Genomic DNA, 27,336 nt, shown 5'->3' on the forward strand with positions numbered 1-27,336 from the left:
ACTTCACTGATATTAAGATGACTCATTCTTGCAAGGAGCTGGCTGTATTTTTTGCCTTTGCCATGTTTCTCATTAGAAAGGGTTGACCTTGCACAGTTAATTTATTGCAGGTGAAACATTCCCATCCTCCCAGTTTCTCTGGTCAAATGGAAGTTTGTATTCCTGTCTAGGAACACCGCTCTAGGTTTGGTGAAATGAAAATGCTTGACAGTGGATAAAACATAAGAGAATTGTACAGAGGGGTATGCAGAGGAATGGATTAGAGCATTTTCCTCCTGGAGTTATTGTTTGTCCTTCCTTACACAGCTCGAGAGCTCGTGGGCAGCTGGGGGCTGTGAGCCAGCCTGGGGTGTGCCGCTACGGCTCCAGGTTGGAGTGCTGTCCTGGCTGGAGAAAGAACAAGGGCCACTGTGAAGGTAACATTAACTTTCTGCTTGGTTCCTCTCTGCTGCTGTGTATTTGGTACTAATAAGGAGGTTTCTTACATGTCTGCCAGAAGTTACAGAAGGAAAACTCCTGAGGAGTGAAATCTCCAAATCTGTGAGAGAGCAGATAAAACATGCTTGAGGGACCATCTTCTCAAAAAAATGGTATTTACCCAGAACTTTGGGTAAATAACACCAAACCATAACTTGCACGTGCAGAAATTCTTAGATCCAGAAGGCACCATCTGTTCTAACCTCCTGCACAGCCCTGGTCAGTGGCTACGCTGTTACAGCTGTTGAGTACGTGCCATAAATGCAGTTTTCTAATGCTCTATAAGGACCCCTAAAATGATTTAATATCAGTTGGTGTCCTTTATCTTCAGATTACACAGCCTCTGAGAACCAGAGGATTTTAACTTTCTAAAAACATAAATAAAACTCAAGCAATAAGTGCCCTGACTTGAGCTTGGGTAGCCAGCCAGTGTTCGGGTGTGTGGATCATTTGCTTAATGAAGACACAATGACTCTTAAGACACTTCTAATTTGTGGAAGGTCTACATATCCCAAGGAGAATGCAGTGTTGAATCTTTCTCTCCAGCTGTACGTGGGCAAAACACAACAAAATCATAAAATATATGTTTTAGATCTTTTTCAGATATTGCACTTGTTGTCCCAGAGAGTTTGGCCTTTTATATCTAGCGAATGTGTATAGAGGCTTGAGATTACTCATTGCTGAACATCCATATGCTAAAAGGGAAAGATGTTAAAATGTCTCTGCTCTCTATATATGATATGCCATTTTTAAAAAAGAAAAAAGGGATTATTGTAGTATTTCTTACATTGCTTAATTGCACTTTAGTTTTCATGCCAATTAATACCTGGAGAGATAACTGGCAAATGTAGCTTTTGATCAGCCAGTGAAGTAGGTTGTCTTGTTTTAAAGCAATAGGTTTTCATAAAATTTGAAGATTCTTCTTTGGCAAGTCACTTTAAGCCACCTATAATGTAATTCTGCATTGTAAATCCAGATGTGCTGGTTTTCACTGCTTCAGTGCTAACACTGTAAGCTGGTTTTTTGCAGTCTCAGTTACAGAAGAGAAATGTGTCCATGCCATGGGAGAACATCCCAAGCAGGGATGCTTTGGATCCCAGGGGAGCAAGCTGGTCTTGCAGTGTGCCACATTGCATTCAGGGCTGGAAGAAGTGTAGAAAAATGCCTCAATCTGCAGAGTTAGTACCTTCAGTACATCTGAATGTATCTGTTAAGGTAGGGAAGATACTTGAATTCAGAAAAAATAATTTTAATATTAATTTTACCATATAGTAACTAAACGTTCCTATAGTTTGCAGATCAGCTTAACTACATAAGGAATCGAAATTCACATCCTGGTGCACACTCTTTCCCTGTTTCCTCAGAGATAGTCCTGCTATAAATGCATGTTTGCTCTTCCTGAATAACACCCATGCTGACAATTAAAGTGATTTCAGGAGGCTTAAGGCTTATAGAAGTCAGCATTTAATTTCTGATTGCTGATCCAGAGGAATTAGAGTTGCTTTTTAATGCATCCAGGTTAAATGTTGCCCTCTCAAATTATTGTAAACATGATGCAAATATACTTGCTGGGATGTGTGCTAAGGACAGTTGCCTGATGACAGATGTGCTCTGGATGTTCCACCATGGGATAGACACGTTCCTCAGCTGTAACTGAGGAGTTCCAAGACTGTAAACTGCTATAGGATTATGTGTGTGCTTTGGCTCTAGGAGAGTGCTGTTGCCTCTTTCCTGCTCCAGATGCCAAGTGTGGCAATTCAAGCTGCTGGCCAGCTGCTTCTCACATAGGCTTCCTAAAAAAAGGAAAAAGGCAAGAGTACAAAACTAAATGTGTCTTGTAACCATTGCAGAAAAATAAATAAAAGAGTGTAAAGGCCTTTTGTCTTTACAAACCTGGAAAAAACCAAATTATTGTAATTAATGTTAGTGCCCCTATTTTCAAGCCCAAATAAAGTGTTAATCAGTAGTTACTGTGCTCAGACTAGAGGGAGTAGTGTGGAGGATGCTGAACTTATGCAAAACCTTTTAGGCAACTAAGCAGAGCAAAAGTTCTCAAATAGAATATTTCTAACTTTTTTTCTCTCTCCTTTCTCTGCCTGACTCCACCAGCTACCTGTGGACATGGTTGCAAGCATGGCGAGTGCATGGGACCAAACAAATGCAAATGTTTCCCTGGATTTACAGGGAAATCCTGTAATCAAGGTTTGTGCATATGCTCCAGAAAGGAGACTGTTGGTTTTCTGTTTCCTTGTCTTGTACTATGGTTTTTGTCATCTTCCAAAGCAGTAAACCAGGACATTTAGTAGAAGAACTTAAGAATTTAAGACTTTTGCATCTCCAGCATCCCAGGCAAGCTCTAAGCCTCCTTCAGCAGACAAAAGTTTGAAACTATATTGTTTATCTCCTATGGGCTGATGACAAGGGCAAACTCATGTTTATAGTCAGAGGATTAAGGCATGGAGAGATTATATAGGAAGGTATCAGAAGAGATGGAAGCCAATTCCAGAACCCATGTTATTTTCTTAACTAGCAGCCCATGTTTCTTTTTAAATTATTCTTCTAGTCAGAAAGACTTGCAATTATATTGTAGATGTATAATTTAGCAATCTGCCTGGGCTGTTTATAAATGCTGGTGGTATTTCTGAGAACCATCATTGGGAATCCTTAGAATTGCATTTTCAGAAACTTTAAATGCACCATTTTTCCCCCATAAATTTGGAATTTGATATGAAAATATTTCAGTTAACAAATTGGTAAGAACTCAGCTTTTTTTTTTTCTGTTCCAAAATACGAGACCCCTCTCTTGGATCAGATGAAAGGAGTAGGACACTGTGCATGGAGAGGCAAATGAGTGAACTGTAGGTGCTATGATGGAAACATGACACAAATGACTAGGACTGTCCCTGCTACCTTCCTAAGCTCCTGCAGACTTTGCCTGAAAATATTGCATTGACACGCTAAACACACATTTTTTATAGTCAAAACAGCCCATTTATTACAGAGTATTTTCAAACAATATGCTCTAAAGATGTGCTGTTAAGTATTTTGGTAAAATACATCTTTTGTTGTTTCTCACGGGGAAAGAAATTAACTCCTCACTACACTAGAGAGGAAAGAGAAACAGCAGCTGTGGTTATATGTAACAGATATATAAGTACCACTTACAACTTCAGCCTCTAAATACAGAAGTTTAACCTCAAAAATTATTTGGCAGCTGAAATGTTTCTAAAAGGCAAGAGAGAAGCCCTCAGCTTTTAGGTGCTTTCTGCGCAGTAACTCCATGTGCTTTTGACATGCTCTCCATAGGCAGCCTGGTCACCTGTGCACTTCAGCAGGTTCTGAGATGAGGCTCGGAGGAAGCACTGCACAGACTCCCTGTTAGCTCCTGGGCTTTTCTACCTTCTGAAGCAGGAGCAGGATTTTTTCAGCGGGGTGGTGGCCAATACTGGCCAGGAGTGTCCAAGAGCTGTTTGTTTTAACAATATGGCTGTATAGGTGGTCATGTCCCATCAGCCAGGAGTGCTAATACCCACTTCCAATTTACTGGCAGATGTAGCCTTGGTCTGTCCTTACAGCAGAATGTCCTGCTGAGCAAGCTCAACATGAGCTAACTAAAATAACAGAGATAAGGGGACTGTATTAGTCTGCCACCAAGTCTGAGCTAAATCAGCCTTATCTCCATAGGTTCTTTTTTAGAGCTGTGTATGCTATCTGTGCATTGTGAGAGATAGGTACAGATAAGCACTTTTGAAAATGTATGGTCTAAGTGGAATAACTTTTGTTCTCTAGTTTGCTCTGTAGTTTCTTTGTTAAGAGAGTCTTAGTTATTTAGTGGAGTCACAGCAGCACAACAATCCAGCGTGATTTGCAAACAGACAGGTTGTCCTTTTTCAAACAGACCCTGTGAGAATAATAGAATGCAACCCTCTCTCTTCCCTGGACTGAGCTGTAAAAAGCACTTGTGCACCTCCACAAAGTTTGTGCTTTGAATGGCCTGGAGGTTTTGTTCCTGTGGTCTGCAGGGTGTGGCACAAGAACAGATGCTTCTCCCATTGGAAATGGAGTTGCACAAGCTCAGTGCTTGCCTGGAGAGCTGCATCTTTACTGAAATTATGTTATCAGTCATATATCCTGTTAAACACATATTGAACAGGCTGCATATGCTGGTGCATTCTATTAATGAGTTCTATCTATTTACTAATCACTGCAAGAGGCAGAGGTGGTAGGTCGTGGAAGTGAAAAACACAGATGTTGTCCCCTTGTCATAGGCCGAATATCATTGTCAGCACTGCTCACCCTATACCACACAAATAAACGTTTTAGAATTCTCATTTTCTCCCTGTGAAGGATAGATGTTGGGAATTTGAAATTGATGTAGTTTCTGAAAAGCCCTTAAATCCTGGATTTTGAGAAGGATTTAGGATGTTTTATTCTCAGGATTTTGAGACTTTTGAGATCCTTTTGAAGTCACATTATTATTATCATAAATTTTATTTCATTTCTGCTACTGATAACCTTGGTGCCAGTGTGTAGCTCAGAAAAATTAAAGTAAAAATCTTTGTTTCACTTTATCTCAAACTGTTTTGCTGTTCTTAGTCTCATGTTTTTGCCTTTTTAATACAGAGGTCAACTGGAGAGTTAGAACCAGAAAAAATCCATTAAAAACTCCCAAAAAAAGATTAGCTGTGATTCTCTCCACCCCTCCACTTCTTCCTAACAAGCTGCCAAATGTGGCCAGAGTTTGCATTAAGTTTTCAAGTGTAGAGGTCTGTGTATGTTGGTTTTACTAGCAGTCTTTCAGCCAGATGGTCTGCTAAATTCTCATCTTGCAAGGGGCTGGCTTATTTTCCATCCAGACAATTTCACTCTGGGGAACTCCACACATTAGGCAATATTATCCACCCCTATGCATGAATATATGTAAAAAAGCCCAGCACTCACTCAGTTCCAATGACTTCTGCAGATCTGAATGAATGTGGACTGAAGCCACGTCCCTGTGAGCACAGATGTATGAACACACATGGCAGCTACAAGTGCTATTGTCTCAACGGGTACATGCTCATGCCAGATGGCACATGTGCAAGTAAGTAATAGAGCTGATGGAACAGACACACCAAGATCATCTAACCACATCTAATCCCAGCAGATTTTCTTCTTGTGATGAACTGATTCACTTATTCAGAATAGGGTCTTTGCCCCTGCTCTCTGGTACTGCCACAGCTGAAAGAGGCTTCCTATTTGGTAGTTCCTGGATAAAGCAAACTAGGTCATACTTATATTTTGGTCTTCAGAGGTGTTTTGGTCCTGACAGAATTAAAAGTCTTTGATAGTGTTGCTTCAGATGAAGAACAGCTAGAATGACCTCAGTGTATAGTCCTGCCAGTTCATCTGTTGAATAAGAATGAATGTATTCAAGCAAAGCACCAATACAGATTACTTTTTACTCTGCTGAATTTCATGCCATTCTTCCTTGCTTTACCTTTCTGTGCTCCACAACTGATATATTTTATCTGTGTTAATATGCTTTTGACAGTTGCTGAAAACTGTTCTTGCAAACATTTGCTGTATGATCTAAGGCTTATCTAAACTTATGAAAATAAGTATTTCTACCTACATTCTTTGTCTTTAAGCCAGCATGAAATGGAAAGCATTCTGCTTTTTTAGCCAGCCAGATTTTTCAGACCTGGGGAAGCTTCTAATTTTTTGGTGAGAGGGTTTTGTTTGTAGAAAATATCTCATAGACTCCTGAATTTTTTATATGTTAATTTATAAACAGTTTTCTTTATAATGAATGGATTTTTGCTGTTCTGATTAATTTGTGTGTTTCTCCATATGTAACTTTAAATTGTGTGATTCCTGCCTAGAATTTTGCTCTTCTTGTTATTTTAAATACTCATTTCAGGTTCTGGGACATGTGCCATGGCGAATTGCCAGTATGGATGTGAAGAAGTCAAAGGGCAGGTGCAGTGTCTCTGTCCATCAGGTGGCCTTCAGCTGGGACCAAATGGAAGGACATGCATTGGTATGTTTAGAGAGCTCACTCTCAGCTCTTTTCTGCAGGATCCCCATAAAAAGCCATAAGATTCTGGGGAAAGATTAGGAAGTAGTTAACCTTCCTTGCTGGCTTAAATAATGCTTTTTGTTACTCTCAGTGTGATGTAAAGTTTTAATATTTTTTTTAAAAATAATTTTTCTTGAACTATTGGCCATGTGATTCTTTGGATAACTCTCATCCCCAGTAAATAATACAATGTTTTGACATAATTTAGAGTCATCCACAGATTTGGTTTCTCCCTATTGGTATGAGGCCATTAATTACTGTGCTTTGCCTGCAGGAAGCTGCCCTGCTGACATAATGTGTTAAAGGATTTGGGCATTTTCTTTGGATAGGGCTTTCTTTTATTGTGATGACCCACGATACAAACTTCTCAATTTTTCTCCAGAAGCCTCAACATTGCCTGTGAGTTTCCAGTGATGAAGAAAGCATTGCTTATAATACTTGGTACTGTGTTCTTCCATAAAGTTAGTTCACATTTCACTGCTTCACTCATAAGAACACTTGTGAAAGCCATCACCAAATGTGAAATTATAAGATTTATTTATTAAGTTTATTTGTGACAGTCAAGAACAAATCAGTCTCATGCAAATCCCAGTGAGTTTTTTCCTATTTTACCTTCCCATGGATCTGACCAGCATCCCTTCTCCTGCTGTAGACATTGATGAATGCTCCACTGGCAAAGCTGTCTGCTCGTACAACCGCAGATGTGTCAACACGTTTGGAAGCTTCTACTGCAAGTGCCAGCTGGGATATGAACTGAAATACACCAGCGGCCGCTACAACTGTGCAGGTAAGGGCTAGCCCATTCCCACAGAGCACATCTTCCCTGTGGATGCCCCCAGCACGTTGTCCTGTCCTGGGGATGCTGCCTCAAAAATGGGTAAAAGGTGTCACACTAAGAATGTTCTTGATGGGACTTTGAATTTTTCTCTGGGTTTCTTTGGTTTTTCTTGTTTGGTGTTTTTTTTTTTTTTTTCTGTAGACTTGTGAAAAACCAAATCACTGGCACTTGCAATTTAAATTCCCTCATCGTGCCAAGTCAAGATGTGCAAGAGCTTGCTCTAAGTTGGCAACTGTTGACTAAAAAAATGCTACTTCTGGTAAAGGTTTAGTTAAAGAACCATTTTTTTGTCTTGGTTTCAAACTGTGATGAATAAGCAGTCTCACTGTATTTTTTTCCTTTCTCCATGTCATTATTGAGGAATGTGAAGTAAGTGTCTTAATGACTGTAAAAACAGTTATTTGTATGGTTTGAACAGAACTTGAGGGAAAAAGAAAAGAATGGAAATAGCAGGTTTCAATTACTTTTCAGGTTTCTGTTGCACGAACAAGTTTCTCCCTAACAAAAATAAATACAGGCAAAAAGTTATGTTGACATGCTCAGGTGTTAAAACAAATGTCAAAGCATGCTTAACTCCTGTTTCAATCCATTAGCTGAATGCTGGAAGAACAGCAAAATATAAGTTACTGCAGCATGTGCTGCAGGAGTATTCTTCAAGCTGTTGCCTACACAAGGGCCTGGAAGTGTTGGAACTACTACATGTGCATAGGAAAGAGAACTAATGGGATTTGTTTATATTTAATTGATATTGGAAGTGAGGAGTGGGAGGAAGATCATAACGTAGGTTTGGAGACTTAAGTTTGCATTTCAAGTCTGCAAACCCTGAGAGACTTCAAGTGGGAAAAATATTTTCTTTTCTCATATGTATGCATGGGAGAAAAATCAAAATGGTCTCAGTGGCGAGGATTTTATTTGCAAACCTAAATCTCACTTTCAGACACACCAGACTTTTGAGTCAGTCTTCCTGCTACTTGTTTGTTTGTTGACTTACATTATGAGAGGACCTGTCAGCTGCTAAAAATGATGCAATCTGGATAAAATGTGAATGGTACAAACATTTGTGCACCAACATGACTCCCTCATGTGGGATAAATCAGAAACATCTTTGTAACGGAACAAAATCAAATATTCTTTGTGCCTGTACATTTTGCTGTGAGTTGAATGTAGTATTTTCTACTGAATTTTCCTTATAACTTGTTTTCATGCAGCATCATATATATATGCTGGAATGCGAGAGGTAGCTTAAAGATCTTAACATCTTGGCACACTCAGGGTTACTTTCCATTGCATTCTTTCTACAGTGAATGAAAAAATGAGAATGTTTTGGTGAGCTCTTTTTTAACTGCTGTCACCCATTCTCTTGGTACTTGGTGAATTTTGTTAATAGAAGAGTGTGTGTAACCTGTAGTTTGAATCCTGTCCTCAGTCAGAAAAACACTGCATTCACCTTGTCTTTACTGGGATGGACATTTTCCATGGATGCATACGCCAGCATCTGCGTGTTTGGAGGGACACCAAGCATTCTGTCCTAGTGTGAATCCTCTGCCTCTGATGGCCACTGCTCTGGCTTGGTCTAACATTAGAGCTTACAGTACCTGGCTGAGATGGGGGCACAAACAGGCTGTCAGGAGCCTTGGCTTTCAGCACAGTTTTCACTGAAGCGTTTCTATCTCCCCCCAGATGTAAATGAATGTGTGACAAACACACACAGGTGCAACCTCCATGCAGAGTGCCTCAACACCCCGGGATCCTTCCAGTGCAAATGTAAGCAGGGCTACCAAGGCAGTGGATTTGATTGTGCTGGTGAGTACCACTGGATGGCAGGAATAGTGCTGTATTTTTTGTCTCCAATAATTGATCGTTACAAGGCATGTTCTCAGAAAAGTCATGCTGAACAGTGCTGCAATACCAACCAAGCAAGACCTCTCCACAAAATAATATATTAACTGCATGACTCACAGCATAGTCAATACAAGTATCCCTTGTTCAAATTAATTTTGCCTGTAAGTCTTCAAGTCTCATCTCTAGGAATTGCAAGTAGAACAGAGAAATTAATTTGTCTTGAAGAAACAGAGAAAATAGTTAAAAAAAAATCTACTGTGATTTCTCAATGAATTCCCAAGGTTAGCTCCTTGGAGGGATGTGCTGTCCCTCCCAGAAGGCTAACTTAGCAAAAAATGAGAAAAGGGAGAAAAGCTGTGACTTCTCTGTTAAATTCTTTTCACTTTGTTTGTCTATTGAATATGGAAGATGTCCTATAAAGATGTCATTTCCCATTTTAACTGAATATGACCCTTCAAGAAGAAAGAAAGAAAGAAAGAAAGAAAGAAAGAAAGAAAGAAAGAAAGAAAGAAAGAAAGACTGTCCTTTTCTTTATATTTAAAATGAACCTTTTAATTTATACCTTTATTAATCCTGGCAAATGTTTCTCCTGCAACATCATTAAAGATGTTTTCCTCAAGGGGACACTTGACCTCTACTCAAACATTTTAAAAGTTTTTGTCTGTAGCAGATGAAGTCTACATAATATATAAATCTTTTCAAGTAATGCTTGATCAAATATGTCTTATGATTATACTTCATGGTCACAGATGTCCTCTGAGTCCCTGTATTGTTCATGTTCCTACTCCCATTATGGTAGCAATTGAAACTTACACTACACATTGATAAATTAATATTTTCACAAATATTTTGAATTGCACAGGACCCACTAGTCCAACTCCTGGCCCTCACAGGAGAGCACCATTTTGTTAAGTTTCAACTTTCAGTAAAAAAATGTTGACTTTTAACAAGCAAAAATAAACACACAAAAATCTAGCTGTTAATGAACCATTTGATATGGACACAGATTACCACAGCAGAGCTGTTTAGAGCATTCTTCTTCTCAAATTCAATGTTAGGAGCCAGGTTCCTTGCTGGACCACACCTCTTGTGATATGTGACTGCAGCTCACTGAAATGGAAGGATGCTTTTGACTGGACATCAAAGCAAACTGACATGACACATCTTGGTATGGTTTTGTTAAAACAAAGTGTAGCACAGGTGAAATGTTAAACAAATACATCTCTGAGAAAAATAGTATGGGGGTTTTTTTGGCTTGGGTTTTTTTTTTTTTTTCATTTATTTGCCTTTTTAATTAGAAGGTAAAAAATTTCCAGGGAAATTTTCTTTTTTACTAACTCCATGCATAAAATATTCTTTCATCAAGCAACAACAATTCAACAAGAATGATTGCTTACATATAAGTAACAGAAATATATTCAGTTGTGGAGAGAAATTTTTTGATGTCTAGCCCTGTAAAAAAAACAGTTCTGAAGTCAGATGATTCCTATTGTCTCACAGGTGTTTCTCTTACATAGTTTGCCCTCTGCCTACTTCCTCCTGTCATATTTCCAGTTACAGAAATCCATTTGTTGTTCAGCAGAGGAAGGATCCATGCCATTCATAGAACTTAATAGAACACACTAAATGGGAAGGAGATTATGAGAGTATAGAAGAATAACATACAGTAATGAGAGCAATCAGAGCCACAGGCAGGTCAAAAGTTGAGGGTCCAGCTAGAAAGTTGTAAACAACAACAGAGGAAGATTAAAATACAACCAGCAGTAGGTGAACCCTGAAATGTAGAGATGCTAAATAGAGACTGGTTTCTCTGGTGGTAATTCTCCCACATATACCTTCTCTTTAAAGGGAAGTGGAGGAGTTTCTTTTAGCTCTGACTGTTTCAATAGTTGACTTTTACTGCAATCCTCAAGAACATCTGACCAGTGTAACTCATAGGGACAGGATGTGTCTTGCTACTGGGGAAAATGTTTTTTTTCAAACAGTGACACAAACAATTGGATGTACCAGCCAACAGTGAAACTGAATGTTCTCCATGTCATATGGCAATTGTGGAAAAGCTTTGCCTTTATGCAGCAAAAAGAAAATTTGCTATGGGGTTTAATGGGATGAGGACACCATCTTGGGCATTTAGGAACTGAAGGCTGCGGCTTCACACTTCTTTTGGTGACAATGGCTACAGTTCCTGTGGCCCATTCCAGTTCCCAGCAGGGCTTGTGCCACAGCTGAACAAAATCCTTCTTAAATAAGTCTCTAATACTCCACATAATTATTCCCACAGAGATGGAATCCTGTTTTCACAGGGAAGCATTAGTTCTTAATAGCAATTGTCTCTAGTATATAAAAAACCTGGCTACCATGGAAGCATTATTTGCTTTTTTCAAAAAATGAAAACTATTTTAATATATAGCTTAATTTTTGGATTATGAAAGGAGAACAATTAAGCACAATGCTCATAATGAAATTCCTGTGGCTACATCTCTGCTATAAAATAACCTAATTATTGACATAATATATAATTCACCTTTGCAAAGAAGGTGGTGGAAATTCTTCCATTCAATTTCTATGTCAATACACTGCCTTGGAGAAAGCTGCTGAAATGTCGGGCTGCAAACACTGCTGCTGGGGATATGACCTGTGATTATTAAGGCACCCTTTTGCCATTTAACACTCCTATATCTACGAAACATTGGAGACCATTTCTGAACTGTCTGTAGCACACACGTTTGAGAATCCATAGAGATGGACAGATTTGAACAATCCCTAAAAGGGTCCTAGTCATTTCCACATCTGGCCCCTATCTTGCTGCAATCTGTTACTGTTCCCAGGTTCATGTGTTTCCTGATTTCCTATTGTGCATTGAAAACCCACATTTCCCCTGCCATATCTATATTTCAGCTTTTATTTAAGAATAGAGTCTCACAAGGTTCCATAAGCAATTAAGATTCCTAGGGAAAAAAAAAGAACCTATTTTTGATTCACTTTTTTTGGTCCTACAAAACAACAGGAAAAAGGATTACTATATTTAAGTCTAGAGGTATCAGTCTAAGGAGCTCAACAATGACACTCCTGTTATTGCCCAGCTAGAGGCAGAGGTTACTTTGCTGGGTATCAAGTGTCAATAAAAATTCATGTTGGCTGTCTCTCTGCCTCTTGTATTAGTCATTCATTTTTTGCTGATAGGGTAACCCTTAGACCCTATATATAACTTTGCTTTCTTATTAACTTGCCAGTCCTGAGAAATGTTGGTTTGACATAATAAAGTTTCAAAGCTTCAGAAACGATTGTTGTCATATCACTGGTGATATTCTTAAAATTTAATTCAGTATGGAGTCAAATACTGCTGTCACTCTTCAGTGAGCAACAGTTAGGCTTTTGTCACCACACATGTCCTACTAGATGCCTTGCTGGCTGGTATAGTCATGTATGAAGCACAATCCAGTGTAACAAACTTGACCTGATTTTTCAAAGTATCCTTCCCTAAATAAGACAGTAAAAATTTCAGAAATTAAATAGAGTAGCGTCACATATTGGTAGATGATGTTCCATGGTGCTTAGAAGAACATAATAACCCAGAATCTGTCTTTTAACCTATCTTTGAAAGCTTTCAGACTCTCTTAAGAACATCTAAAAGAGGTTGATAATTTTAGGATGATTTCTGAAATTTTAGAAATTAAATAGGGTAGCGTCACATATTGGTAGATGATGTTCCATGGTGCTTAGAAGAACATAATAACCCAGAATCTGTCTTTTAACCTATCTATGAAAGCTCTCAGACTCTCTTAAGAGCATCTAAAAGAGGCTGATAATTTTAGGATGATTTCTGGAAGTATGTCATGCTGATCTAATCTTTGCTCACATCTACAGACTGCACCTACAGGTGGTAGATTGTTGTCTGTCTCCCTCAAGACTTCTTCAACTCTGACATAGAGAAGCTATAAATGGAGCTATGAAAGCATTTGTAAGCCAGCCTCCTAGGCTTGTCTCTCACCAGGTTTTTAAATGCTCTGTGAGGTGTGAGGGTGGAAGCAGTGGGGTGCCTGCTGGAGTGCAGAGCGAGCTGTCTCCAGCTGCATCCCCTGGATGGTCAGGGCCAGCACCAGCTGCACTCACAGGGTGTGTGGAAGGAAAACAGACCCTTGTCTGTGCCTCTCCTGTATCATCCCCTGACTACTTCCCTTTACACAATGCAGCACAGAGTCAAAGTTAGCATATATTCTTTATGTATTTTTTTCAACTCAACTTCTACAACTTGGTCATTAGACATCCTACATCAAACCATTTCTGCAGGTTTATAATTTTGTATAATTCTGTGAGTTTTTCTGATGACAGAAAAGTTTTACTTTTTGCCCTCGGCCACTGTTTGCCTTTGTTTTTCTACTTCTTGCCGTAATTCTCTCTAATTCAAAGAAAGAAAATCCCTTTGAAAACTGGGATATTTTCATATTAGGGCAATAAACAGAAACTGCATGCTTCCTGAAGGTAGGTAACGAAGAGCTGAGCTGAGGTGGAATACTCAAAAAATACAAAAAAATACATTTCTTTGCACTTTTTTCAAAATTCTCTGCAGTCACATGGACTGATAAGTGCACAAATGTTTGTGACCAACATGTTTGCATTTATCTACATATTTTGAGGCAAACAGTCCTGAAAAATCACTTCCTCAGGTGTAGCACCAGAGAAGCCAGAGCACCATAGAAGGGGAGCTGCTCATTCAGGCAAGTCCACAGGCCATGGAATCAAAAGAACAGACAGAGTTTAAGGTGGTGTATCCTTACATTGCATTAGTCCTCCTGCAATTTATGGCTAGATATAAAAAGCCTTAAATCTACACCTCTGGCTACTCTAAAGATGAATGCAAGTAGGAAGAAGACTAGTTCTGTGTCCTAAAATATGCTTAGTGTCTAGAGTCTCTGTCTCCGCAAGGATGGAGATTTTCATAGCACAGCAGCAAATTGGAGTCTGCAAGCACATGGGAATTTATACATTTTCATCCCGCTATTTTTGTCACTCCTGTCGGCTGATTTTCCACTCTGCTAAATTTTGCACATACAAGGAGATTGGTTTTCTGACACCACATAGGTTATTATGTTGAACTGTAAGAATTTTCCGTTTCATGAGGAAAACTTCAAAGCAGAAACTGAAAGCAGATGTTCAGGTTTGCTGAACAGTCAGTCCTGTAGCCTTGAAAATCCCCATAGCCTCTCTGTTAAAAGGGTGAAGTTTCTTGTTACTGATAGTCAAGAGGAAATTTGCTTGGAATTAAGCTATCCTGTTAATTCTTATTGCTGAATTCTGAGTTTTGACCTAGGGAACCTTACATCCTTCATGACATCACCCTCCAGAGGATACTTAGTGGAGTATTAGTAAAGAGCTTATTTGCAAGTATTTGACAGGCAAGCCTATAAGTTTTATCCAAAAGAAGGAAGAACAAATCCTCAAGTTTGACTTTCATTTTATTGGCATCTGTTTACTCCAACAGCAATCTCAAAACCACCTAAATGCTACAGTGAGCACACCGAGTCTGATTCTGTTGCTGACATACTAAATAGCACGTAGCTGTACTTGCCATAAATAAAATGTGACAAATTCACAGTGATAGGATTGTATTTTACAGAAGTGAATATAAATTCAGGGAACTTTCCTCTTTTCCTACTAGACTGCAGTTCTATTTTATTTACTGGTGTTTTTTTCTTCTGCTGTGTCTTCATGAAAAGAGGCACAGAGAAAATTGTACTACCCAAGGTTCCAAGTCCAGTCCATCTGTCTCAAAGTACTACTATAAAATGTTCATAAATACAAAGTGAGGAGCAAAACAGGAACATATTCTTGCCCTGATAATGTATAATCATTATACAGCAAAAGCAGAGGGAAATAAAAATAGCTGTCTTCCACCATCATTTCTAATCCTAAAAGACTGTAGGCGCTGCAGCATCAATACTGATTGAGAATCAAAGATGGGAAGCAGTATATGTGGCTATTCTGATCCACTGATGAAAATAGTTTCTCTTTATGAAAGAGCTTTTCTATAGCATACTGGAACTGCTCAGCTTTCATTGTTCCCTAGGTAGTTCACATAAAAGACTCAAACTGTCAGTAGTTTATGACATGGTTGTGCACAACATTTGATAGTAGTTTCCAAAAGGATAATTCCAGAATAATGAAAATAACACCACTTTATCCAAAACTATAAGACACAGTATTTTGTGTCCAAGAGGAGTCATAAAATGGTAAATTCTCAGGAAATGTTACATTTATGTTCTAGTCCATCTTGGGATTGCAAGATGGTAACAATTTAGGATTTTTGGATTCTTCTCTGAACTTTGGTGTTTACCCCTCACAATTAAATAAGAGCTAAAAGAAATATGATGGAGGAGCTGATGTATGTCTTCTCAAAATACCCTCCATTTCAGTAGCTTCCAGCCTGCCATGGCAGGAAAATTAGACCAGAGAAGTTCACAAAAGACAAGATAAATGCTCATTATTATTATCCCTGCTGTTGTTCAGGTTTTGGACTAAAAGTGTCCATGGAGATGGACAATTTTAGTCCAAAACCTGAAGAAGGATTTTTGGTGTTTTTTTGCCCCAGCTCCAGTGTAAAAATAATTTAAGTAAGGGGCTGTATGAACTGTGTTACCCATGTGCTACATAGGAGTCCAGAGATCATTACTGAGGGTTGCTTTGGTCTTTTCACTGTAACTCAGACAGAGCTGTCAGTAGTACAGAGCTGAACAAACATGTGCGTGTGTGTGTTCAGTTCTGTGCAGAACTGAACTTACATCTCGTAGTAGAGAATTTAATTCTGTGGCTCTCCTGACCTTGTAAAGGACACCTCAGTCCCATTTAAAAACATTGTCATTGCTGAATGATTCCTTAGATTAATATTTTCTATTTTCTTCTTGGTTCTAGTTATCCCTGAAAAGTCAGTGAAGGAAATCGCAAGAGGCCCTGGAACAGCTAAGGACACAATTAAGAAACTTCTTGCACAAAAAAGCAGTGTGAAAAAGCATAAAACGATCAAGAATGCAATCCCAGAAGCAGCTGTGACCCCACCTTCTAAGACCCACTTGCAGTTGCTGGACTATGAAGGTGGTATTGATCTTGGTGGGAGCTACAGTGAGGAAGAGAAAGAAACTGCAGCTGCTGCAGAAGAGGAGGCTGATGAGTCAGATGAAGAGCAGAAGGAAGATTTTGAAAATCAAATTGATGAACGAAGCCTTAGAGGGGATGTCTTTTGTAAGTTTGTTTGTTTTTTAAAGTATCTGGCTTCAATGTAAATATGTCTAAACTAAAAAATCATCACAAAACATTACACTTTATCAGAATTTACTTGTGGAAAATGAATCATAGAATCATAAGATGGTTAGGTTCTAGTTAATGCTTTTGAAAATACATTTGAAGACTTTGAAAAACACAGCAAGAAATTGTACAGCATATTGGAACTGGTTGATCTTTAAGTTTCCTTCCAACTGAAGCTATTCTATTATTATAACTGGTTTTTAGTACAGTTGTCTCAGTCAAACATTCTTCAAAGTAGTGGAAAAAATAGTTACAATGAAGAACACACACTTTCAATATTTCATTCATTACATTTTCTCTTCCCAAAGTATAGAAAAATAATAAATACTATACCACAGCAATTCAAATTATAATAATAAAAATGAGAAAATTAAATTAACATTCAGTTTATTGCTATTTAACCTGGAAAGAGAGATAAGTATATATTTTTTAAAGGAAGGATAATTTTAAAGTCCTCTGGAAAAAAAAATGGTCTGTAATATTGTAATTCTGTAAGACAGCCAAGAAAAAAATGTAATTATTCACTTAATACAGTGGAGAATACAAGCTTCCTTGCCAAAGGCATTCTCCTAAAATTGCCTTCATTTTTTGTTTTCAGTGGTAATTGGCCTGTTTCAGTTTAAGTTGAGGATATAGACTAATATTGCTTCCTCAAATTATTCTAGAGAGCTGATAAACAGAACAAAATCAGGACTTTGCTCACCCAACTCCTCCCTTCCTGCAAATATTAACAGTGAGTGCTAATGGCATGTTTCAAATTTGCTGACAATACCAAAATGGGGAGAATGACCCATTAATTGAAGGGCACCACTGCTGTTAAAGGGATCTGGCCAGGCCATGCATGTAGACTGACAGGAACAATATAAAGTTCAAGAAAAGCAGATGGAAAGGGAGAGAAAAGCCTCATGCAACATTATGGATTTGGGATGACTGCTTAGGAAGATGTCTTGCAGTAAAAGGCAAGTTTTGCACTTTCCACTGCAGTAAAAGGCAAGTTTTGCACTTCCTACTACAAAACAAATGAGGACACACTGGATGGATGGATGGATGGATGGATGGATGGATGGATGGATGGATGGATGGATGGATGGATGGATGGATGGATGGATCTCAGACATCTCAACAGGTGTCTTTTTCAGCTTGCTTGGACAGGTCAGGAAGGATTGCCAGGAATACTGCCCCCAGGGTGTGGTCACCCTGGGTTTTGGTTGGAAGGACAAAGGGCTCTGCTCTCTGCCTGGTGATGCAAGGAGAACTCGGTCTCCTGTAGCAGGCTACGGGTTCTGATGCAATTGCAAAGTGGGGATTATGCAACCTTCCGGTTGAGTACTCTGTGCTACACTATTTGGAATGCAGATTTCTGTTTGAGTGAGGGCACAGAGGGGAAATCCTCTGTCCATAGGAAAATCCAAATAACATATTGTTGTCCTGATGATTGGTGAGATTCTTTTTCAAGGGCCTTCCCAACCAAACTAGGACATTTGAACACTATATACCTGGGTTAGAGAGAGGCAGAGTCTACTTGTTTCTACAAAAATTAACACTACAGCCGGCAGCAGTAACAATCAATATTACTGCTTGAAAATATTAAAACATTGTGGTTCATCTGTAGTTTTGCCTATACTGCCTTTGTTCCAGTCACATCTGGCCGGAATTTTCCCTTATAGATGTGAGATTAATATGCTGAATTTGTTAGAGAGATTTTATTTTGCGAGGGGATTTTGGCAGAAAGTTGGTGTGCTGCTTCATGCAGAGATAGCAGCATGCTCAAGATGCAGTTTCATTAAGTTTGTGAACTCTGTATTATCTGTGGCTTTCTTGTTTGACACCAACTGTGATTCAAGGACTTAAAGCATTGTGACTTTTTCATTTTCATTTCAGGATACTGTGTTTTCCTTCCTTTTAAATTTCCATGTGCTGTACTTGATCTTTGTTATCTTAAAAATTCAGTCATTATTCAGGTGTTTAATTGCTTGAACATTTGGCTTTAAAAACACTTTCAATTTTAATGATATTGAGTGATCCTTCAGAGAACATCATTAGCTCAAATTTACAGCTCATAAATTTGTACATTTTTTTCTTTCTTTGTTGATGTCTATTCAGCAGATTCCTTTACTACAACATTAAATTCCTCCATATAATCCCCTCAAATATTCACATAACATCTGCCTTTTGTATTATTAATATTGGCATTGTTTGTCTTCTGGGAAGAGTAGTTAATTAGGAAAAAATAGAAAAGTCTCTTTAAATTGATGTATTATTTTATTGTAGTAGTTTTACTACATAATAAATACATAGGGAGCCATAGAAAAATATTGTAGGAAAAAAGGGAAATATATGGAGATGGAAATTATTAAAATAGGCCTAACTACCAAAATACTGGACCTTCGTGAGAATTGCTATTTACCGATTTTTTTAAAAAAACTCACACAATAGCTAAAGACAACAAAGTGAAGCCCACAGCATGTAAGAAATGTCAAAACTAAGGTCATCAATGAAAACTTAGATTTTTTTCTTATATTTTTGTATCTTATGATACAGTTTGAAATTCCTTCAAATTACTATTTTCCATGGGATTCTTGCCTTGTCCAATGTGAAAGAACAATGTGTCCTCTTGTGAAAGGTGCCGTTTAATAAATATGAGTATTTATTTATTGATAAGCTAATTATTTATTGATAGTAATATTCATCATTAATTATTTATTCATTATTATAAAATAGTTTAGTGAAAATGAGAGCAAACCATAGTATTGGAAAGCTCTTTACTACATGAGAAGTGCCCTTTCTGCATATGGGAGAAGACACAGAGAGCTGGGCCAAAGTACTTGGTTATACAAGCAAGGATTGCAGAGATGCTACACTCAAGCTCCACTGAAATAACTAAGCACAACCTTAATTCTGACAGTTTCTAACACTTTATTGCTTTTTGGGTGTCATTGGTAATTCAGAATGATATTGCCAACTGCAACTAAATTCTATATTCTGTACTTCATCAGTTTATGAAATTCACATCATGCTTAGAACTCCTGTAGTATCATGTAGCCATTTTATTACACAGAGACACTTCCTTTGGTATCATCAGGAATGATAAAGAGGGATTAGTATTTGGCAATACTAAAAGTGGACTGTTTCCCTTATGGCTTCACAGCTCTTGATGCTGAGCAAGAGAATTACTTTAGTTAATCATGATGTTTGCTCTCATTCTTTTCTGGTAATTACACCACTCTGTGAGCTATTAATGCTCACACCACAGCTCAGTTCATAGCTATACATGTCAGACTTCTGGCAAATGCAATTCTTTCAGAGCAGGATATGGTAGCAGAGAAATGGTATATTCCTGTGAGTCCAACCTAGTGGTATACCATATACATAGGAAGCTTGAGTTAAATTTACTACGTCTTATATTCTGCCTGATTTTTTTTTTTTTACAGTCCCCACTCTGTTTTTCTGGGTTTTGTTTTTTTTAATGGGTTTGATGACATCAGTGGTTAAGAACATGTGGCACCATGATATGAAGGGGTTTGTATGTGGAGATTACCTATCAGCTGTTGCTGCATATAAGTTGATGGGAGGGCATCCGCAGTACAAAAAAAGGATGGACTTTGCTGTGCCTAGAGTGGGACATATGTGTGCTTTTGCTGGTGAGAGCTTGCTCTTAGGGACCATGAGAGGAGACCTGCCTTTTTACAAGACCACTTGATAGCAGAAGAGCTAAAATGATTAATTATGACTCCTGCCTATTACTTATGAGGGAGTAAACTTTGGATCCTGGCTGTGCGTGAGGATGATCTGAATAAGATATAGGTACTTTTCAAACAGTAAGGTATATTTGAAACCTTTCTGTAAGCTGAAGCTTGCAGTTTCTCATAATATGCAGCTGATAGCTTTCAGTGAGTGCAAAACCTGATTTTAATGCCTGACTGAAAACAAAAATAGATTTGGAAACAAAACTGGACTCTTTTTCTGTCCATAATTGTTCTTCGCTTCATAGCACATGGCTACACCTGCACGTATCTCTCTCAAGTGAATTCAAGTATAATTCAATAACTTAACAAATAAATCATTCTGGCAGCTGTTGTCTTCTGTTAAATCACTCCACTCTTTCCAGAACTGATCATATTTTCATAGCTGTCTTCATTTTGGCAAAGGTTTTCACAGCCTGAGCCTCTTTCACCAAGTACAAGGCCAAGTTTATGGCTTGAGAATAAACTTAACACCAGTCTGGATGTGCCTATTCCTAAATGTGTCTATGTAAACAAAAATTAATTTGGAGAAAGATGTATATTAATTCTTGCCTTAAGTATGAATATTATCCAGGTGATCTAAGCAATGGACTAGGTCAGGGGGAAGCTACAAGAACAGCAAGAGATGACACGCTCTGGCAATTCATCAGAAAGCTCATAAGATTGCATGAATCTTCTCCAATTCAGCGCTTCTGGAAGTGCCTCCAGGCCTCTTTGTTAGTGTGTGTTTTCACTGGTGTACACAGAGCAATCTTTGACAGTTTTGAAGAAGAAGAAAGGTTAAGTGGATGGCATAGCCTTTATGGTGCTAGGAAGCTCTGGATTGCAGTTTCTTCTGAGTATATTCTTAAAACTGACTATGTGTGAGCATGTTGGAGTATTTAAATGGAAAGCCCTAGCTCAGTCAAACTCATGGGAAAAAAACCTCCCCTCTGAACAAATGTGCGTCCTTGTGAAAATAATGACTTTCAAAATATTTGGCATTTCCATATATGATGCAATGCTGAGTAGGGAAAAGTAATTTCCATAGCTTTTCTTAGCACATCTGCCCATGGGATGGGGCTGAAAAATGAACTTCAGTTGTTTCAGGCTTTCCACTAATACATTCTCCAAGCAGTAATCCAAAGGCTTCTTTCTCACTCCTCTAAAATGGCACTTTTAAACTCCTCCTGTTTTCATAGGTGGTCATGAACATATCACAGCTATCACCTGTTTATGTGTTTGCAAAGGATAGAACACTGGAAGCCAGTCTTTCCCTTATCTCATGTGTGATTAGTTATTTTCACAGGGTATGCATAAAGAAGTTGAGATTTATGATTATTTTTTTTGTGAGTGTACTTATCTATTAATCACTTAATACAAAACAAACTTAATTATAGAATTTTTAACGACTTATAGTAATCTAGAGATCACTTAGTGTAAACAAGAATATGGAATCCTCTGTCTCACCAGACAGAAGAGGATTTCCCTTGGTTTCTGAGGCTGAGAACTAATGCTTCTTGAGTAACCACCTCTTTCAGGCCAGTGTCTTAGAGAACACCCCTAACATTCATTGGTGCTGCTTTACCAACTCTTCCAGTCAGCACCAGCTGTCACTGCCCTGAATGCAGATCTGTGGGCCTTTGGTGCCCTAATTACAAAGTCTCTGACATTATCCATTTTTTGAGGCTGCTGTTGGCAAACTGCTTCCAAGTCACTGTCCCTGCTGTCTGGTAGAGTTCAGTTCCATTTGATCATTATAGCAAGAAAGCAGATCAGGCCACTGAAGAAAAATCACCATTTTATGTGTAGTTTATCTTGTGAATCTGAAATTCAATGGAGCTGTAGCTCCAGTGCTTATAGGTTAGAAGGCTCGGTGCTGTGGAGAACAGCAATTTAAGCAAATTTTTTAAAATTCAGAGTATCTAATTGCTGTTAGGAATATGAGTTTTGTGGTGGAGTGGAAAATACATATATTGAGTTATTTAAATAAATTATGTTAGCTGGTATAAAGGAATAAAGTTCCATTTTCTGTTCCTGTGATGACTCAGTACTTGACAAGTTGTTTTCCCTAGCTCCCAAGGTAAAAGAAGCAGCTGCCTTTGGCCCTCACCTGGCACAGAGGAAAATTCCAGTGTCGAGACCAGAGCAAGAAGGTGGCTTACTTTTATCATACAGTATTTAATTTCCCATGTATTGTATCTTTTGGTGACAACCTGTGTTAGCTAAGTCAGAACTAGTTTAAAAGCCTTTAATATAAACCAAAGATTTTGTGAACATGTTGGAGACAGTATCTGGCCAAACTATGCTACCAGTTCCAACGTGTCCTTTTCCAAGCATACTTTTACTGTTTATAACCCATACATAGAAAGTTTCCCCATATTAGAACTTGACTTGCAATTGAATCAACAGAATTTCACTTGAATAATTTCATAGTCATGAAAAAAAAAAGTAGCTTCTATTGTCTATGAAATGAAAACATTGCATAGCACACAATAATCTTAAACAAACAAAATAGATAGATGTGCTGGTTGACATTTTTTTTCCAATTTAGAAAGCAGTAGTCTCAGAAACAATGGATTTAGACAACAAAGCTCTCTAAATGCCATGCACTGCATGTCTCTGTCTCATGATAAAATACATTAAAATAACAAGAAGGATGCTTCTTTCTGAGGAAATTCAGATGGCTGATGTATTACTCTTAATCTGATCTGTCATGCTTGCATTGCACAGTGTCCCTTTGTGTGTGTGATGCTTTTCATCTGCACAGTCATGAAGGCTGTGGTGTGCTCTGGCTGACACCCTTTTCAGGGTGCTCTAAAGGTCAACTGATCTGGGCTATTCCCAGCTCCGTGTAGTTGGATTATCAGGTGCTGATGTAAGGGATTCTTCTTATGGGAGGCCAGTTTCTCTCAAAGGATGGAAATGGAACTTGAGCTGATTGCAACTACAGCAGTGTAACAAATGGAGAAGGGAGAGCTCTAAAGCTGGCAGATCTCAAACATTTCCTGATGCTAGAGTTCAACACTAACAGCTCCACCTATACTTGGGGATTTGCAGGCCATTGATAAACAGAAGTCACAGCATACAAACTCATGTGCAGGTGTGAGTAAAAAGACACTGAGCTAAAAAAGGATTACTACATAATATTTTGATTTTTGGCAGTTGCATCTTGGTCAACACTATCTGAATTCAGATTAAAATTTCAGAATGATCTGTACATTAATAACTGCATGAATAAAAAGCAAAATGTTCTAACAGTACTTAGGATATGCTCCTAAGTGCTCCTATTATCTCTGCCAATTTTTTTTTCAGTTGATTGCAGCTTCAGTCGAGGGGTTTGTGACTGGAAGCAAGATGCTGATGATGACTTTGACTGGAATCCTGCTGATCGAGATAGAGGTATTCAGATATCTGCCATCTAGATAGGCTTTGATTTGATGGCTTACCCTCTGCAAAAAAGGGGGGGAGGGGAAACAGAATCCAGGATTTTTCTTTTCTATTAGTGGGTTATCTTTATAATAGAAGAAAAGAGGCAGAGGATGCTAGGAATGGATATTGTTTCTTTGAAATGTCCAATAGAAAATAGTAATCAGCAATATATATCAACACAAATAAATCAAAATGTAAGAAAAATTATTAGAACATAACTGTTCAGAATTGCAAACTACAAGGCAATGGAAACCTTATTGACTACTTGTTGTGTCTCTCCAAGATTGGTAGGACATTAATCACACATCTGTCATTTAGATGGATGTGACAATGTAGTCACCTACAAGGTTTAAATATCACTGGGATAACTGCTCAATCTCAAACTGTAAGACAAACTCAGAATAAGCCAAGGGCAAGGGCCCTATTCAAGAACAATCAACACATGAACAGGTACCAATGGGAGCCTGCTGAAACCTGAAAAAGAGCTCCATGAGAGCAATGTGGGGCTGCTGAGTGGATGCACATAAAAAGGTGGGGCTGGACGAGTTTGTTTGAAAGGATCTCTCTTTCCCTATGACACAGAAATGTTGCAGAAGTGCTGCAGTAGTGACCAGTGGATCCTACAGATCCTGCAGGCTGCTTACACCAGTTCCCACACTCACATTCTCTTCCTCTTAGAGTCTTTCCATGTTAGTCTTTCTTCACTAATCCTTCCTCTCCTGCTCCACATAATTCCCTAAATCCCTTCTCTGTGCTGTCACTTCCAGGAAAACCTTATCCTGGCCTTATCCTGTCTCCCTGAACTTCTGCTGATTATGACTTCATTTATGGCCCCAGATGTTTTATTCCTTTAAGACTTTGTGTGTGTCTGTCACTTCATTGGTCTTCCAGGACATGGGAAATAAGCTGTCAGTTCCCTTGTGAATTTGTCATCAATGCAGAGGACAGTGGAGAGAATATTGACCTAGCTCAAGTACTGAAATAATCTGACCACAGAGGCACAGCAGCATGTTTCAGACTTGCATTTGGAAAACAGATGGTTTTGCCTTCAAAAGATAGTGCAAGGAAGAATGACTGTAATTGCCAGTGAAATAGAAACTCATCTCTGTAAACTGATCTGACTTCCAACAGTATAAGTTTATTTCTTGCTAAGTACACTCCCTGCTGCTTTTCTCCAATGTGATTTTAAATTATGCAAGTAAACTACCTTCAGCTTCCCCTTATTTTCTTAGCAAACGTATTCAAATTGCTAATAAATAACACAAGTGCATTAAAGATAATTTTTTAAAAACTATTTTCTTTTTACTAGGTGATGGCTACTACATGGCAGTTCCAGCTTTTGTGGGGCACAAGAACGATGTGGGGCGTTTAAAACTTCTCCTCACTGACCTCAAACCAAAGAGCATCTACTGCCTGATTTTCAGTTATCGGCTTGCTGGTGAGAAAGTGGGAAAGCTTCGAGTGTTCCTGGCTAACAAAAAAACTGCTCCTGTCTGGGAAGAGAACAAAGAAAAAGATGAAAAGTGGAGAACTGGAAAAATAGAGATATTTCAGGGGGCTGAAACAACCAACAGTGTAAGTATGACACAGTTTATTAGCCAATTGCCATAATGAACATGCTGGTTTGATTTCCTAGTTCTCAAGTGTTCCACCAACTGTTTTATAGGCATCAGCAACCAAAAGGCTTATCTGAAATGGAAAACAGGAGCCCACATTTTAGGAGGCAATAAAGTTATCACCTGATTGTAATTTCAGAACAATCACCCCAACTGGTTAGAATACTGATGCCAGCAATTCTGTCATTTTGTAAAGATACTGCATCACATCATAAATTAACACAAGTAATCAAAATCTGCCCTTAATACCTCATACAAAAGAAGCCTACATACATGCCTAGAAAAATGAAAATTTTTCATTTCATAGAAGAGGTTACTCTCAAACCACACTAAACCAGACCATCTGAGGAAAAGGAGGCATCATGTATAATCAAAGGAGGCCCATCACCAGAGGAGCAGGGCATACCAACAGGGAACACTGGGCACTGATTTGTGCCTGAAACTGCCTCAGTCAGGACTTCAGCCAGTTTCTCCTCGAAATTCTGGGGCCTGCTTTCCATTTGTGTGATGGAACATTTTCAGTGCTGTGTAAAGGCTCCTACTGTATAATTGAATACAGTGAACATAAAGGAAATGCAAGCCCTTTTAAAGGTCCTTCGCACAGCTGGAATGATGTAGAAAAGCCCTTAGATAAATGAGAATCAGAATATAAAATAAAAACCCAGACATCCTATTCATAAAAAGAATCCCCCTCTTTATATATAGCATACATACTATACTCAATACATACGAGAGGGTGTAAATATATATAGGAGAGGGACACAAAACCTGAGGATCCAAACAGATCAAAAATGAGCAGTTGTAATGTCTTGAATAAAGGAAATTAATGAGCATCTCATGCTGCGATGAAACTACATTATTATAAGAGGATTTCACTCAATTTGCATTTTTTTACAATAAAAGTAAATAATCTTATTAAAGTAATCCATCTGGTATTGTAAATCTGTGCAGGGGATTTTAAATCTAGTTCAAATAATGCACAAAAGATTTAAAAATAGCAAAGATTCAAGTCATTAAGTCCTATGTTGTAATAAAATATTCTTCATTTATAGCATTATAACTAATTAGGAGTTGCTAAGTAATAAACTATATTTTCACCCTTAATACATATCTTTTCTTATGACAGGTCACTTTTGAATCAGAACGTGGGAAGGGTAAAACTGGAGAAATTGGAGTGGACAATGTTATACTAATTTCTGGTCCATGCCCAGAAGATACCTGATAATGGAAATTTAAGTATACCACATTTAATCCTATTTTTCACATTTTGTTAGTAGTGTATTTTTTGTATTCTTTTTAAATTAAAAAACAAAACCAAAACAAACCTATACAATTGTGCCTTGAATCTAATGCAACAATGCAAACAGAAAAACTGATGTGCAAGATGCAGATTACACTTTTTTGTGAGTTCTTCTAATTTTAATACATGAGTTGAGTGTAATACTACTGTATTTTATAATTCAAAGTCAGGGTTTTTGAAGTATTATTGGTCAAGATTTTTTACAATTCTACATGCTTTTATTTCTTAAAAATCTTCTTGAGCCTATTCATTAGTCTTCCATTTCACTTTGTCTACTCCATAAGAACATAAAGCAGTGTTTAAGACAATGTTACTACTTCTGGTGACATAATTAAATTCTTAGTGGGTATGTTGTTCTAAAAATCAATATGCATCACCCTGTGTGCAGTAAGGCAATCACACACAGAGCCAAGGTGTTTGGTTATTTAAATACTTGTGCAACGATGCGTGCTAGGTAAATCCACAAAGCCAGCACAAGCAAAAATGATGACCATTATTTATATGTTGTTAATCTTGATATATTCCACTTATCTAGTATATATTCAGTGTTTAATACTCCACTATTGCTGAGTTGTGCTGAGCTGGCTTCTTATCTTGGGCAGCCTGGTGGCCTTCAGTGTTTACTATTGTATTATTGCTGAGCTGTGCTGAGCTGGCTTTGTTAATTTCTTCTTATCTTGGATGTCCTGCCAAATTTTGTTACCCCTCTGGGTCTGTGATATTTGAAGCATGTCAAGCTCTAAATTTTT

The 27,336-nt window shown here is 38.1% G+C and overlaps 1 protein-coding gene across 1 annotated transcript; it reads left to right on the top strand.

The window, feature by feature from the left end:
* The first annotated feature begins 244 nt into the window (after positions 1–244).
* EGFL6 (EGF like domain multiple 6) lies at positions 245–26,543 on the top strand. The gene is made up of 10 exons (XM_041416480.1): positions 245–416; positions 2,587–2,679; positions 5,441–5,560; positions 6,380–6,499; positions 7,191–7,325; positions 9,057–9,179; positions 16,128–16,454; positions 23,555–23,641; positions 24,981–25,246; positions 26,414–26,543. Exons 1-10 carry the CDS (start codon positions 245–247, stop codon positions 26,507–26,509), a joined length of 1,539 nt encoding a protein of 512 aa, XP_041272414.1. The 3' UTR covers positions 26,510–26,543.
* The last annotated feature ends 793 nt before the right edge of the window (positions 26,544–27,336 follow it).

The sequence above is a fragment of the Onychostruthus taczanowskii genome, unplaced genomic scaffold (assembly GCF_017590055.1).
Source record: "Onychostruthus taczanowskii isolate IOZ18803 unplaced genomic scaffold, ASM1759005v1 scaffold52, whole genome shotgun sequence".
In the NCBI taxonomy this organism is placed as follows: Eukaryota; Metazoa; Chordata; class Aves; order Passeriformes; family Passeridae; genus Onychostruthus; species Onychostruthus taczanowskii.